Source organism: Balaenoptera musculus, chromosome 6, assembly GCF_009873245.2.
Source record: "Balaenoptera musculus isolate JJ_BM4_2016_0621 chromosome 6, mBalMus1.pri.v3, whole genome shotgun sequence".
NCBI classification, from domain to species: domain Eukaryota; kingdom Metazoa; phylum Chordata; class Mammalia; order Artiodactyla; family Balaenopteridae; genus Balaenoptera; species Balaenoptera musculus.
In genome coordinates, this window is record NC_045790.1 from 73,490,259 (window position 1) to 73,502,980 (window position 12,722).

The 12,722-nt window shown below is 35.7% G+C and overlaps 1 protein-coding gene across 3 annotated transcripts in view; it reads left to right on the forward strand.

The window, feature by feature from the left end:
- The window catches only part of VPS13A (vacuolar protein sorting 13 homolog A), a 259,530-nt gene that overhangs the window by 138,751 nt on the left and 108,057 nt on the right, over positions 1–12,722 (forward strand). For all 3 annotated transcript variants that reach the window (XM_036854831.1, XM_036854832.1, XM_036854830.1), the window contains exon 33: positions 1,094–1,398. In XM_036854831.1, coding sequence (XP_036710726.1) covers positions 1,094–1,398 — 305 coding nt within the window. The remainder of the gene's footprint in view (positions 1–1,093; positions 1,399–12,722) is intronic.

Consider the following 12,722-nt stretch of genomic DNA (forward strand, 5'->3'; position numbering starts at 1 on the left):
TGTTATGTATATTAATTGAATTCTTTATTTTATACATGATTGGTTTGAGTGTTTTACCTGACTTCCAGCTCTAACTAAAAGTGCTAAATATATAATTGAAGTTTGGTTTTGTCATTAAGAAAATTATGTTTTCTATTGCATTCTAGTTCTGTGAATATTCGGGGCTTTGAGGGATTTAGATTTAATCCCTATATGACACTTCCCTGAGGTGTTTAAGTTCTGTTTCTGCCTTTCATAGTTTTTTTTTTCCCCCCTGTGTTTTTCCCTTGCTGTCAGCTGATGTTTTTTCCTGTGTCATACCTGTCTCTATGACTTCACTATTCATTCTTTTAACTAAATTGTGGTATATAAACTAGATAATCAGTTGATTCTAAATAAATAATGTTGCTGTTTTTCTGATCTTTTTAACTGAGGTTATCATGCAGTTTTTCCTATAGCCATAAAAACTTTTTTGTACATAAAAAGTAAAAATGAAAAAGTATTTCTTATTTAATTTTTTCTAATTTCTTTTTATAACTCAGAGCATTATATCACTGAGCCCTGTTGTGATAGCTTTATACTCAAAAATTATTGAAAATAATTAAAACATGAAATTAATTAAACATGAAAATTAAGTATAATTCTAGGTGTATTTTATATCATTTAGTATTTTTCCCACATTTCAGGAATTAGAAAACTTTAGAGTTCTTGATGGACATATTTTTAATACTGTTTTATCTTACAAACGTAAATAAGCTCTCTGTCCATTGTGGTTGTGTAGGTAAATACAGTGTGATTGTTTAGCCATTAAGGAAAGTGAGATAAAAAGGGAAATAGATGCCAGTGAAACATTGGAGCATCCACATGTTGCTTTGGTCCAGGGACTAGATTTTTACTGTTTTACTGTGTTTCTGTGTCTGTATCTTTGTGTTTCTCAACCTTTATTGCAGAAAATTATGGTTTAATATAGACAAGTCAGACTTTGAATAAATAATGCTTAGTTGTTCCAAGGGAAAATTTTTCTTATGGAGGTAAAATCAGAAATACCAATATACATTTAATAGTTTTATTCATTAATGGTAGCCTTAAGAATATAATTCTGTTTTCTTTATAGGCTTTTATAGATAATTTTCAAGCAGGTAAACAAGCCTTGGCTGAGGCAACTGTTCAGGCAGCAGAAATGGCTGCTACTGGTGTAAAAGAACTGGCACAAAGGAGTTCTAGAATGGCATTGGATATTGACATCAAAGCCCCAGTTGTGGTTATCCCACAGTCTCCAGTTTCTGAAAATATTTTTGTTGCTGATTTTGGACTAATTACAATGAAAAATACATTCCATGTGATAACAGAGAGTCAGATCAACCCCCCACCCATTATTGATTTGATAACGATAAAGCTGAGTGAAATGCGACTATACAGGTAAGCTTTTCACTAATATATTTATGTAGAATGCAATCTTTTTCTAACTTTTTACATTAAAGACTTTGGTATCTTGAGTTTTCTGTTTAGAGTGGCACTTAATTTTGTTATAACTGTACTCAATTTTGTGATTTTCTTTTCCCCAAGTATTTTTTGGTGAGATCAATTATAGTCTTCTAGTTTTTAAAAACCTAGGAAGTATTGGAAAATTCCTCATTAGGTAATTAGGAATGCTGTAAAATTTGTTATCTGAGGAAGAATATTTGTACTTATTTGCAGTTCTTTATAAATTATAAGGTTATGGAAGACATGGGAGAATTTCTAATATATTTATTCACTCAGCAAATACAGCAGTACCCAAAATACTGTATCAGCTTTGTGCTGTGGATCTGATACACTAATTAAAGACACACACACACACACACTAACACACACACAGTAGAGTACAATCTTATATATTCACTCTGCATAGGATTAGGAATTAGGGGAATAAGTGAATATCCAGATAGTTCCAGAACTTTTACTGTGCTATTTCTAATCACCTATTCTAGATTTAATGCCCTTTTCCTTTTACAACTTGGATTCATCACTACTTAAACTTGCTCTTTTCTTTCTTTCTGTAATTTTTTTCTTTGATCTCATTCTATTTATTTTTTTCCTTTTTATTTTTGCTGCTGCTCTTTGGCCTCTGGCAGGTCTGTCTCCCTCCTGCCATTCTTTCCATCAACTGAATATTTTTAGAACAGCTTTATTGAGATATAATTAGCATATAATAAATTGCATACTTTTAAAGTATACAGTTTGATAAGTTTGATATGTATACACTTAGGATAGTTTGAGTACAACTGTGTTAATTCTTCCTTAAATATTTGGTAGAATTCACCAGTGAAGACACTGGGGCTGGTATTTGCTTGTGGGAGATTTTTAACTACAATTTCCATTTCTTTAGTAAACTTGGGACTATTCAAATTAATTATTTTTGAGTGATTGTTAATTTTTTTCAAGAAATGTGTCTATTTCACCTACATTGTAGAGTTTTATGACATAAAGTTCGTAATATTCTCTTCTTACTCATTAATATCTATATTGATGTTACCTCCCCCATTCTTGATATTTATAATTTATACCTTAATCAGTCTGGCTAGAGGTTTATCAGTTTTATTGATCTTTTTTTTTTTTCCTATGGGACAACTGGGTATCCATTATTTTTTTCCCTTCCAGTTTTATTGAGATATAATTGACATACAGCACTGTATAAATTTAAGCTGTAAACATAATGATTTGACTTACTTACATCATGAAATGATTACCACATAAGTTTAGTAAACATCCATCATCTTCTATAAATACAAAATTAAAAGAATAGAAAAAAATTTTTTTTTATGAGGAGAACTCTTAGGATTTACTCAGTTAACAATTTCCATATGTAACATACAAGAGGATTAATTATATTTATCATGTTGTACATTATATCCCTAGTACTTATGTATCTTATAATTGGTAGTTTATACCTTTTGACTACCTTCATCCAGTTTGCCCTCCTCCTACCCCTTACCTCTGGTAACCACAAATCTTATTGCTTTTTCTATGAGTTAGTTTGTTTTAAAGCATAATTGACCTACAGAACTATGTTAGTTCCTGTAACATAACATAGTGATTCAATATTTCTGTACATTTCAAAATGATCACCATGGTAAGTCTCTACCATACAAAGATATTACATAGTTACTGTATTCTCCACACTGTACATTTCATAGCCACGACTCATTTATCTTGTAACTGAAAGTTTGTACCTCTTAATCTCTCACACTTATTTCTCTCCTCCCCCCACCCCTCTCCCCTATGGCGAGCACCTGTTTGTTCTCTGTATCTATGACTGGTTTCTCTTTTGTCACATTTCTTCATTTGTTTTGTTATTTAAATTCCATATATAAGTGAAATCATATGGTATTTATCTTTCTGTCTGATTTATTTCACTTAACATAATATCCTCTAGGCCCATCCATATTGTCACAAATGGCAGGATTTCATTCTTTTTTTTGTGGCTGAGTGATATTTCACTGTGTGTGTGTGTGTGTGTGTGTGTGTGTGTATATACACACATACATACATATACACACGCACCACATCTTCTTTATCCATTCAGCCACTGATGAACACTCAGATTGTTTCCATATCTTGGCTACTGTAAATAATGCTGCAGTGAACTTATGGGTATGTATATCTTCTCAAATTAGTGTTTTCATTTTCTTTGGATAAATACTCAGGAATGGGATTCCTGAACGGGGCCAGTTCCTGACAAAGCTGGCTGTGGTATTCAGGGTGTCCCAGAGTTAGTGTCATCCCTGAGGTGAGCAGGGCCAGATATTGGGGTGGTTGAGAGTCTCAAGGTGTCCCAGAGCTGGTGTTGGGCCACTGGTGGGCAGGGCTGGGGCCCAGTGGTCCCATGGCTGGTGTCTGCCCACTGCGGGAGTAAGGTCATGTCCTGGAAGGGGGGGCGTGCCGGCCTGCTGATGGTCAGAGCTGGGTCCTGTGGTCTCTTGCTGTAGACCCTGGTGGTCCTAGAGCTGGTGTCAGCCCACAGGTGGCAGGGCTGGGTCCTGGGGCGGCCAGGAGCTCAGGGGGTCATATGGGAGTTGGTCTGCTGGTGGGTGGAGCTGTGTCCATGCTCAGCTAGCTACTTGGTGTGGGATGTCCCAGGGCTGGTGCTACTGACTGGTGGGCTGGGGCGGGTCCCAGTGTTAATGAGCTAGAGGGAGGATTCCAAAATGTTGCTTGCCTGCAGCATTGTCCTCGTGGTTGAATGAGCATCCAGAAGTGGCTTCTGCCAGCGTCTGTGTCCCCAGCGTGAGTACCAGAAGCTTCCTGCTTCTCTGGGAGGCTCTCTAACATCAGCAAGTGGGTCTGACCCAGGTTCCTTTTAAATTACTGCTTCTTCCCTTGGTCTCAGAACATGTGAGATTTTGTGTGCACCCTCTAAGAGTAGAGTCTGTTTCCTACTGCCCTTTGACTCTCCCAAAAGTATGCCCCACTGGTCTTCAAAGCCAGTCATTCTGGGAACTCTAGGCTGGGCAGCCTGATGAGGAGGGTTGTACCCCTCGTTCCTTGGGGAGAACTTCTGCAATTATAATTATCCTCCCATTTGTGGCCTGGGGGTATGGTTCTTTACTATACTGTGTCTACACTCCTCCTACCTGTCTTGTTGTGGTTCCTTCTTTATATCTTTAGTTTTTAAATAGCTTCTTTTCTGCTGGTCTTAAGTCATCCTCATTGATAGTTACTCTGTAAATAGTTGTAATTTTGGTGTGCCCCTGAGAGGAGGTGATCTTAGAGTCTTCCTATTCCTCTATCTTGGCCATTCCCTGGTTATCCGTTCTTGACAGTTCAGTTTTATTGCTCTTAAAGCACCAGCTTTTGATTTTTTCTCTTTTTTTTCTGTTTTCTCTTTCATTGATATCTACTTTGATATTTATTATTCCTTCTGCTTACTTTGGGTTTAATTTTGCTCTTTTTCTAAGTTTCTTTAGGTGGTGGCTCAGATGATTGATTTGAACATTTCTTTTCTAGTATAGGCATTTAGTACTAAAATTTTGGAGTTCTTCTCTGTAGCTCTGTCCTCTCTGGAATTTTACCATATGAACTCTAGCTGCCTTGGTTTCCCTGGACTCTCAGGTCTGTCTTCGTAACTCATGGACTTTACTGGTTATTTCTTGGCTTATCCATCCCCACGCTTTTCCATGACCTTTAAATTATCTCAAAACAATTGAAGTTGGAGCATTAGGGCTCATCTTGTTTTTCCTTGTGTCTCAGTAATCACTGTCCATTGCCTAATGTCCTGTGTCTTGAAAACCATTTTTTAATATATTTTGCATGTGTGTTTTTGTTGGGGGAGGGAGGACTTGTTTCAGGCAGGAGAGTAAATCTAGTTCATGATATTTCATCTTAGATGGAAGGAGAAATTTCCATCAATTGAATATTTGAGTATTTATTAAGCATGTAATATATCCCAGGCACTGTGCTAGGAACATGAAGTATCATAGTGAGCAGTCTTTACAAGGGATGAATAAATAGTACCTCCCTCATTGGATTGTTGAGATAGGTACTATTTAATGAATTTTATGATCTGATGCATAAAAACAGGATCACATTTAGATTTTGGAAGGGTTGTAGAAAATAGGTCAAAAGGAGACAAAACTGGAAGTTGAAAGAATGGTTTGCTAACTGTTGGAGTAATTCACGTAAGAATTAGATGTGACTCAGTCTAGGATAAGGAAGTGAGGTAGTAGAGGACTAACCAGGTGTGACAAATCTGAGTAGTAGAATTAAAGGTAACTGATTATTAAAGGGGTGTCAGGGTTAAAAGAGAGTAGTTAAAATAGACTCCAGCTTGCAGGTTTGTAAAATTCAGCATTTGGTAATAATGCAGTTCAGCGAGATATGACAGAGCAATGCAGAAAAAAAAGTAGAGTGGAGATGTTAACAAGTTCTCTAATGGGCAAAGTAACTTGAAAATGGTTACGTGACTTTTATATGAAGATATCTAGAACCAGATCTGGAAAGCACCTGGATATAATGTCTGGATTTTGGAAAGTGTTTGGATTTCTAGATTTGGGAGTCTTTAATAATATTTAGCTAGTTATAGAAGCCATCAAACTGAGTAAGATCACACAGAGAATTTGTAGAGTGGGACATGTGGGGCAGAATGCTGAGGAATGCCCATATTTAAGGAATGACAGATGAAAATCCCTCAAAAGAGGTTAAGATGGAGCAAGCAAAACGATGGAAAGGGAACCAGGAGAATGTATTGAAGTAGCATTGAGGATCATGTTGATGTTGATAACCATGAATTAACAGTATATGATTTTTTTTCATGTAGTACTTGATATTTGGTATTTGGAATCCAACAGTCTGTTGGATTCAGGCAAGACAGTTTTTAACAAGCAGGTGTGACTGAAGATAGTGAGACAGGATTTTAAATATTGAAAGTCATGTTGACAGATAATGGAGAGGGAAGAAATTGAAGATAAGAAGATACTGATGGACTAATGGAATATAGAGAGTGGTTTATAAACTGGAGATTCAGTAGTCTCAGAGTCTTCAAAAATGAACACTGACTAGTTATTGATAGATTATAGCAAGAATAGAAGGTGGTTAACCTGGGTGGTGTTACTCTTAAAGGAGTAGAAGAGAGAGTGGATGAGCATCGTTCCAAATTAAGAAAAATGGTTTGTATCCCTCAACTCTGAGGTAGATAAGAGTGTTGGAGAGAAATCAGACTTTAATAGAGCTTCATGGAAAGCTGGGTTTTGATTAAGATAAGAAATGAATGATACATTTAGTGAAGACATAGGAAAATGTAGAATGATTTGTTTAGCCAAGTCCAGGGATTTCAGAAATTACAGGGAAATATTGAAATGAAAGGCTTCTATTTTAATAATAGGCTATAGACATACAGTAATAATTTAAACCTTTAGGAGGCTCATTAACTTGGAGTTTAAACTGTGTAAAAGTCTGAATTTACTAAAAATAGAACATTTATGCGTCTATATTTAATCACATCTTATTTGACTTCAAGAAATGATCTAGACACATCTTCTATTCAACATAGTATTGGAAGTCCTAGCCACAGCAATCAGACAAGAAAAAGAAATAAAAGGTATCCAGATCGGAAGGGAAGAGGTAAAATTGTTATTATATGCAGATGATATGACACTATATATAGAAAAACCTAAAGGCTTCCACACAGAAACTACTAGAACTGATAAACGAATTCAGCAAGGTAGCAGGATACAAGATTAACATACAGAAGTCAGTTGCATTTCTTTACAACAACAATGAAATATCAGAAAGGGAATGTAAAAAAAAAATCCCTTTTAAAATTGCAGCCCCCAAAATAAAATACTTAAGAATAAACCTGACCAAGGAGATGAAAGACTTATATGCTGAGAACTATAAAATATTAATAAAGGTAATTGAAGATCATTTGAAGAAATGGAAAGATACCCCATGCTCTTGGATTGTTAAAATGACCGTACTACCCGAAGGAATCTACAGATTTAATGTGATCCTTATCAAATTGCCCATGACATTTTTCACAGAATTAGAACACACAATCCTAAAATTCATATGGAACCATAAAAGACCCAGAATGGCCAAAGCCTTCCTGAAGAAAAAGAACACAACAGGAGGCATAACCCACCCAGACTTCAGACAATACTGCAAAGCTACAGTAATCAAAACAGCATGGTACTGGCACAGAAACAGACGTATGGATCAATGGAATAGAATAGAGAGCCCAGAAATAAACCCACACATCTACGGTCAATTAATCTTTGACAAAGGAGGCAAGAATATACAATGGGAAAAAGACAGTCTCTCTGGCAAGTAGTGCTAGGAAAGCTGGACAGCTGCATGTAAATCAGTGAAGTTAGAACACACCTTCTCACCATACACAAAAATAAACTCAAAATAGCTTAAAGACTTAAACATAAGACATGACACCATAAAACTCCTAGAAGAGAACATAGGCAAAACATTCTCTGACATAAATCATACCAATGTTTTCTTAGGTCCGTCTCCCAAGGCAATAGAAATAAAAACAAAAACAAATGGAACCCTAATCAAACTTACAAGCTTTTGCACAGCAAAGGAAACCATAATCAAAATGAAAAGACAACCTACAGAATGGGAGAAGATATTTGCAAATGATGCGACTGACAAGGGCTTATTTTCCAAAATATACAAACAGCTCATACAACTCAACAACAACAAAAAACCCAATCCAAAAATGGGCAGAAGACCTAAATAGACTTCTCCAATGAAGAAATACAGATCGCCAACAGGCACGTGAAAAGAGGCTCAACATCGCTAATTATTATTCCTTTTTTAATAAATTAATTTTATTTATTTACTTTTGGCTGTGTTGGGTCTTTGCTGCACACGAGCTTTCTCTAGTTGTGGCGAGTGGGGGGCTACGCTTCGTTGCATTGCGTGGGCTTCTCATTGCGGTGGCTTCTCTTGTTACGGAGCACAGGCTCTAGGCATGCGGGCTTCAGTAGTTGTGGCACGTGGGCTCGGTAGTTGTGGCTCGTGGGCTCTAGAGTGCAGACTCAGTAGTTGTAGTGCACGGGCTTAGTTGCTCTGCGGCATGTGGGATCTTCCCGGACCAGGGCTTGAACCCATGTCCCTGCATTGGCAGGCGGATTCTTAACCACTGCGCCACCAGGGAAGCCCCAACATCACTAATGATTAGATAAATGCAAATCAAAACTACAGTGAGGTACCACCTCACAGCAGTCAGAATGGCCATCATTCAAAAGTCTATAAGTAACAAATGCTGGAGAGAGTGTGGAGAAAAGGGTACCCTCCTACACTGTCAGGAATGTAAGTTGGTGCAACCACTGTGGAAAACAGTGTGGAGGTTCCTCAGAAAATGAAAAACAGAACTACCAGATGATCCAGCAGTCCCACTCCTGGGCATATATCTGGACAAAACTATAATTCAAAAAGATACATGCATCCCTATGTTCATAGCAGCACTATTCACAATAGCCAAGACATGGAAACAACCTAAGTGTCCATTGACAGATGAATGGATAAAGAAGCTATGGTATATATATACAATGGAATACTACTCAGCCATAAAAAAGAATGAAAGAATGCCATTTGCAGCAACATGGATGCAACTCGAGATTATCATACTAAGTGAAGTAAGTCAGAAAGAGAAAGACAAATACCAAATTATGTTAGTTACATGTGGAATCTAAAATATGATACAAATGAACCTATCTATGAAACAGAAACAGAATCACGGACATAGAGAGCAGACTTGTGGTTGCCAAGGTGGGAGGGGGGTGGGGAGGGATGGGGCGGGAGGTTGGGGTTAGCAGATGTAAGCTTTTATATGTATCAGTAGAATGGATAAGCAAGGTCCTACTGTAATGCAGAGAAAACTATATTCAATATCCTGTGATAAACCATAATGTAAAAGAATATATATAAAAAAAGAATGTATATATATGTATAACTGAATCACTTTGCTGTACAGCAGAAATTAACAGAACATTGTAATTCAACTATACTTCAATTTTTTAAAATTAAAAAAACAAAAAAAATGATATGGATATGAATTAGGTGTGAGTCTGTATTACAAATAGATTGTTTTTAAAAAGAGTTCACTAAATGTTTCTAGAGCATTAAATAACAATATATATTCTTTTCTGTCCAAAAAAGAATTAATTTTTTATTGAAGAAATACATAAAATGGTATTGGGGATGAATGTAAAAGATTACTGACGATATGACCACCCAAAGATAACTACTGTTAATAATTTGGAATTTTTTTCTATTTTATTACATCTGCACATGTATTTAAGTGAAATAAGAATTCTGTTGTGTATTTTGGGTTGTAATTTCCTCTTTTCCCTTAAAAATGTGCTATAAACATTTTTCCATATTATTTTGAGTGCATAATTTTTTCTAAATATTTTAATACCTAGTTTTTAAAAAATCCATCTGCCTGTTAAAAATTTAAGTTCTTTTTTATTGTTGTTTTAAATAGCAGTATAATGATGATTGATATCTTTGTTTCTCAATACTTATATGATTTTCTACTCATTTCTTTAGGATAATTCATTTCCTTCAGATGAATTCCTAGAAACATAATTACTCATTTATAGAGTAAACCAATTTTCCCTGAAATAATTTTATCGCAAAGATGTTAATTGCAATATAAAATTTTAAAAAGATGTTTATAATACTTCTTTCTATAAGGAAAGTTGTAAAACTTAATTAACCAAGGACCAGAAAGAAATCTTGAATAATTTTTCAGAGACTATTTTCCTACATCTAATATTATAAAGGTGTCAGTTTCTTATAAATTAATTTATACATTGAATGCACTGTTAATAAAAAATCACAACAGCAGTTCTTTTTAAAGCCTTTCAAAATTATTGTAAAGTTTTTCTGGAAATATAAATTGGGGGCAAGATGTAGGAAAGATTTTTTTTTTTAATTGAGATTGGGCATGGGAGAATCATAACATTAGAGGTACTACTAAAATATATTAAATTTCATTAAATACTACTAAAATATATTACAAAACTAAAATAATTAAGTTAGTGAAACAGTAGAAAACTCAGCAGCTGACTGTGTGTGTACGTGTGTGTGCATCACCATTATTCATATATATTACAGTCAATCCCCATTATTCACGGATTCCATATTTGTGAATATTTCTGCTTGCTAAAACTTATTTGTAACCACAACATCAATATTCATGGCACTTTTACAGTCATGTGTGGACATGCATAGAGCTGCAAGAAATTTGGGTCTCCCAAGGCCTTTGTTCCCAGCTGAGGTGTTAAACAAGGTGACGCCCTGCCTTCTTATTTGAACTCTCATGCTGTAAATAGTGTCCTTTTTGTGTGCCATGTTTTTTGCATTTAGGGGCTTTTCCTTGGTGATTTTGCTGTTTAAAATGGCCCCAGAGCATAATGCCATTTATAAGCATAAGAAAACTAAAGGCGAGTGAATTGTATATTATATGAATTATCTCAATAATGCTCTTAAAAAAACTATGGACAAATAACATATAAGTACCAGTCATATGGTAGAGAAGAACTTGCTAATTTAAGCACTGAAGAAAGAAGAAAAGTGATAAGGGAAAAATATCAATTGGCTTTGACTGTATAAAAGTATAAGTTTCTGAATATTAATTACCGAAACAAAATTATGGGAAACATAGCATATGGGGTAATTAGTAACATCTGTAATAAAGGATAAAAATCCTTAAATATTTTAAGACAGTAAGTAAAAGATAATTTGAAAAATTGGTAAATAACATGACTAGATGATTCTTTACAGGAACAGTGATAGCTGGTGTATAGCTAATAGAAATGTTCAACCTCATTAGTATTCAAGGGAATGAAAATTAATACAGTGAAATGTTGTTTGCCTAATAAATTTGGCAAATCTTAATAATCAGTAATTCTCACTCTGGGTGCAGGGAGATGGATACTCTCATATGTTGTTATTTATATATTGATCCAATTTCTTGTATTTAGTTTGGCAAATAATTGAGGAGTACATGTCATATTGTTATCATCTGAGCCAAGTACTGGCAGTACATCAAAGAATAACATAAATATAGTCCCTACCCTCATGAATCTTTCATTCTAATTGAAACTACAGACAAGACAATGACCTATTAAATGTACTGGATGGGCCAAAAGGTTCATCCAGGTTTTTCCGTAAGATGGCTCTAGTAGCACTTAGTTGTCTTTAACTTCATTCGAAACAGTTTCGTTGGATTGTATGTGACAGCTGTCGTATCAGCGTGAATTTAAAAAAAGACTTATCAAAGTTGGTGAATTTTTGTGTAGCCATTTTAATATTGAAGATGGAAGAAAAACAACATTTTTGGCATATTATGCTTTATTATTTCAAGAGAGGTAAAAACGCAGCTGAAACGCAAAACAAGATTTGTGCAGTGTATGGAGAAGGTGCTGTGACTGATCGAATGGATCAAAAGTGGTTTGTGAAGTTTCGTGCTGGAGATTTTTCACTGGAGGATGCTCCGTGGTCGGGTAGACCAGTTGAAGTTCATAGCGATCAAATGGAAACATTAATTGAGAACAGTCAACGTTATACCACGCAGGAGACAGCCAGCATACTCAGAATATCCATATCGAGCGTTGAAAATCATTTGCACCAGCTTGGTTATGTGAATCGCTTTGATGTTTGGGTTCCACATAAGTTAAGCAAAAAAAACCTTCTTGACCATATTTCCACATGTGATTCTCTACTGAAACGTAATGAAAACGTTCTGTTTTTAAAACAAATTGTGACAGGCGATGAAGAGTGGATACTATACAACAGTGTGGAACGGAAGAGATCATGGGGCAAGCGAAATGAACCACCACCAGCCACACCAAAGGCCCGTCTTCACCCAGAGAAGGTGATGTTGTGTACATGGTGGGATTGGAAGGGAGTCCCCTATTATGAGCTCCTTCCCAAAAACCAAACAATTAATTCCAACAAGCACTGCTCCCAATTAGACCAACTGAAAGCAGCACTCGAAGGAAAGCGTCCAGAATTAGTCAACAGAAAATGCATAATCTTCCATCAGAATAACACAAGACCGCATGTTTCTTTGATGACCAGGCAAAAACTGTTAACGGCTTGCCTGGGAAGTTCTGATTCATCCGCCGTATTCACCAGACAGTGCACCTTTGGATTTCCATTTATTTCAGTCTTTACAAAATTCTCCTAATGGAAAAAATTTTAATTCCCTGGAAGACTAGTACTGGTAAGGAAAGGTTTTT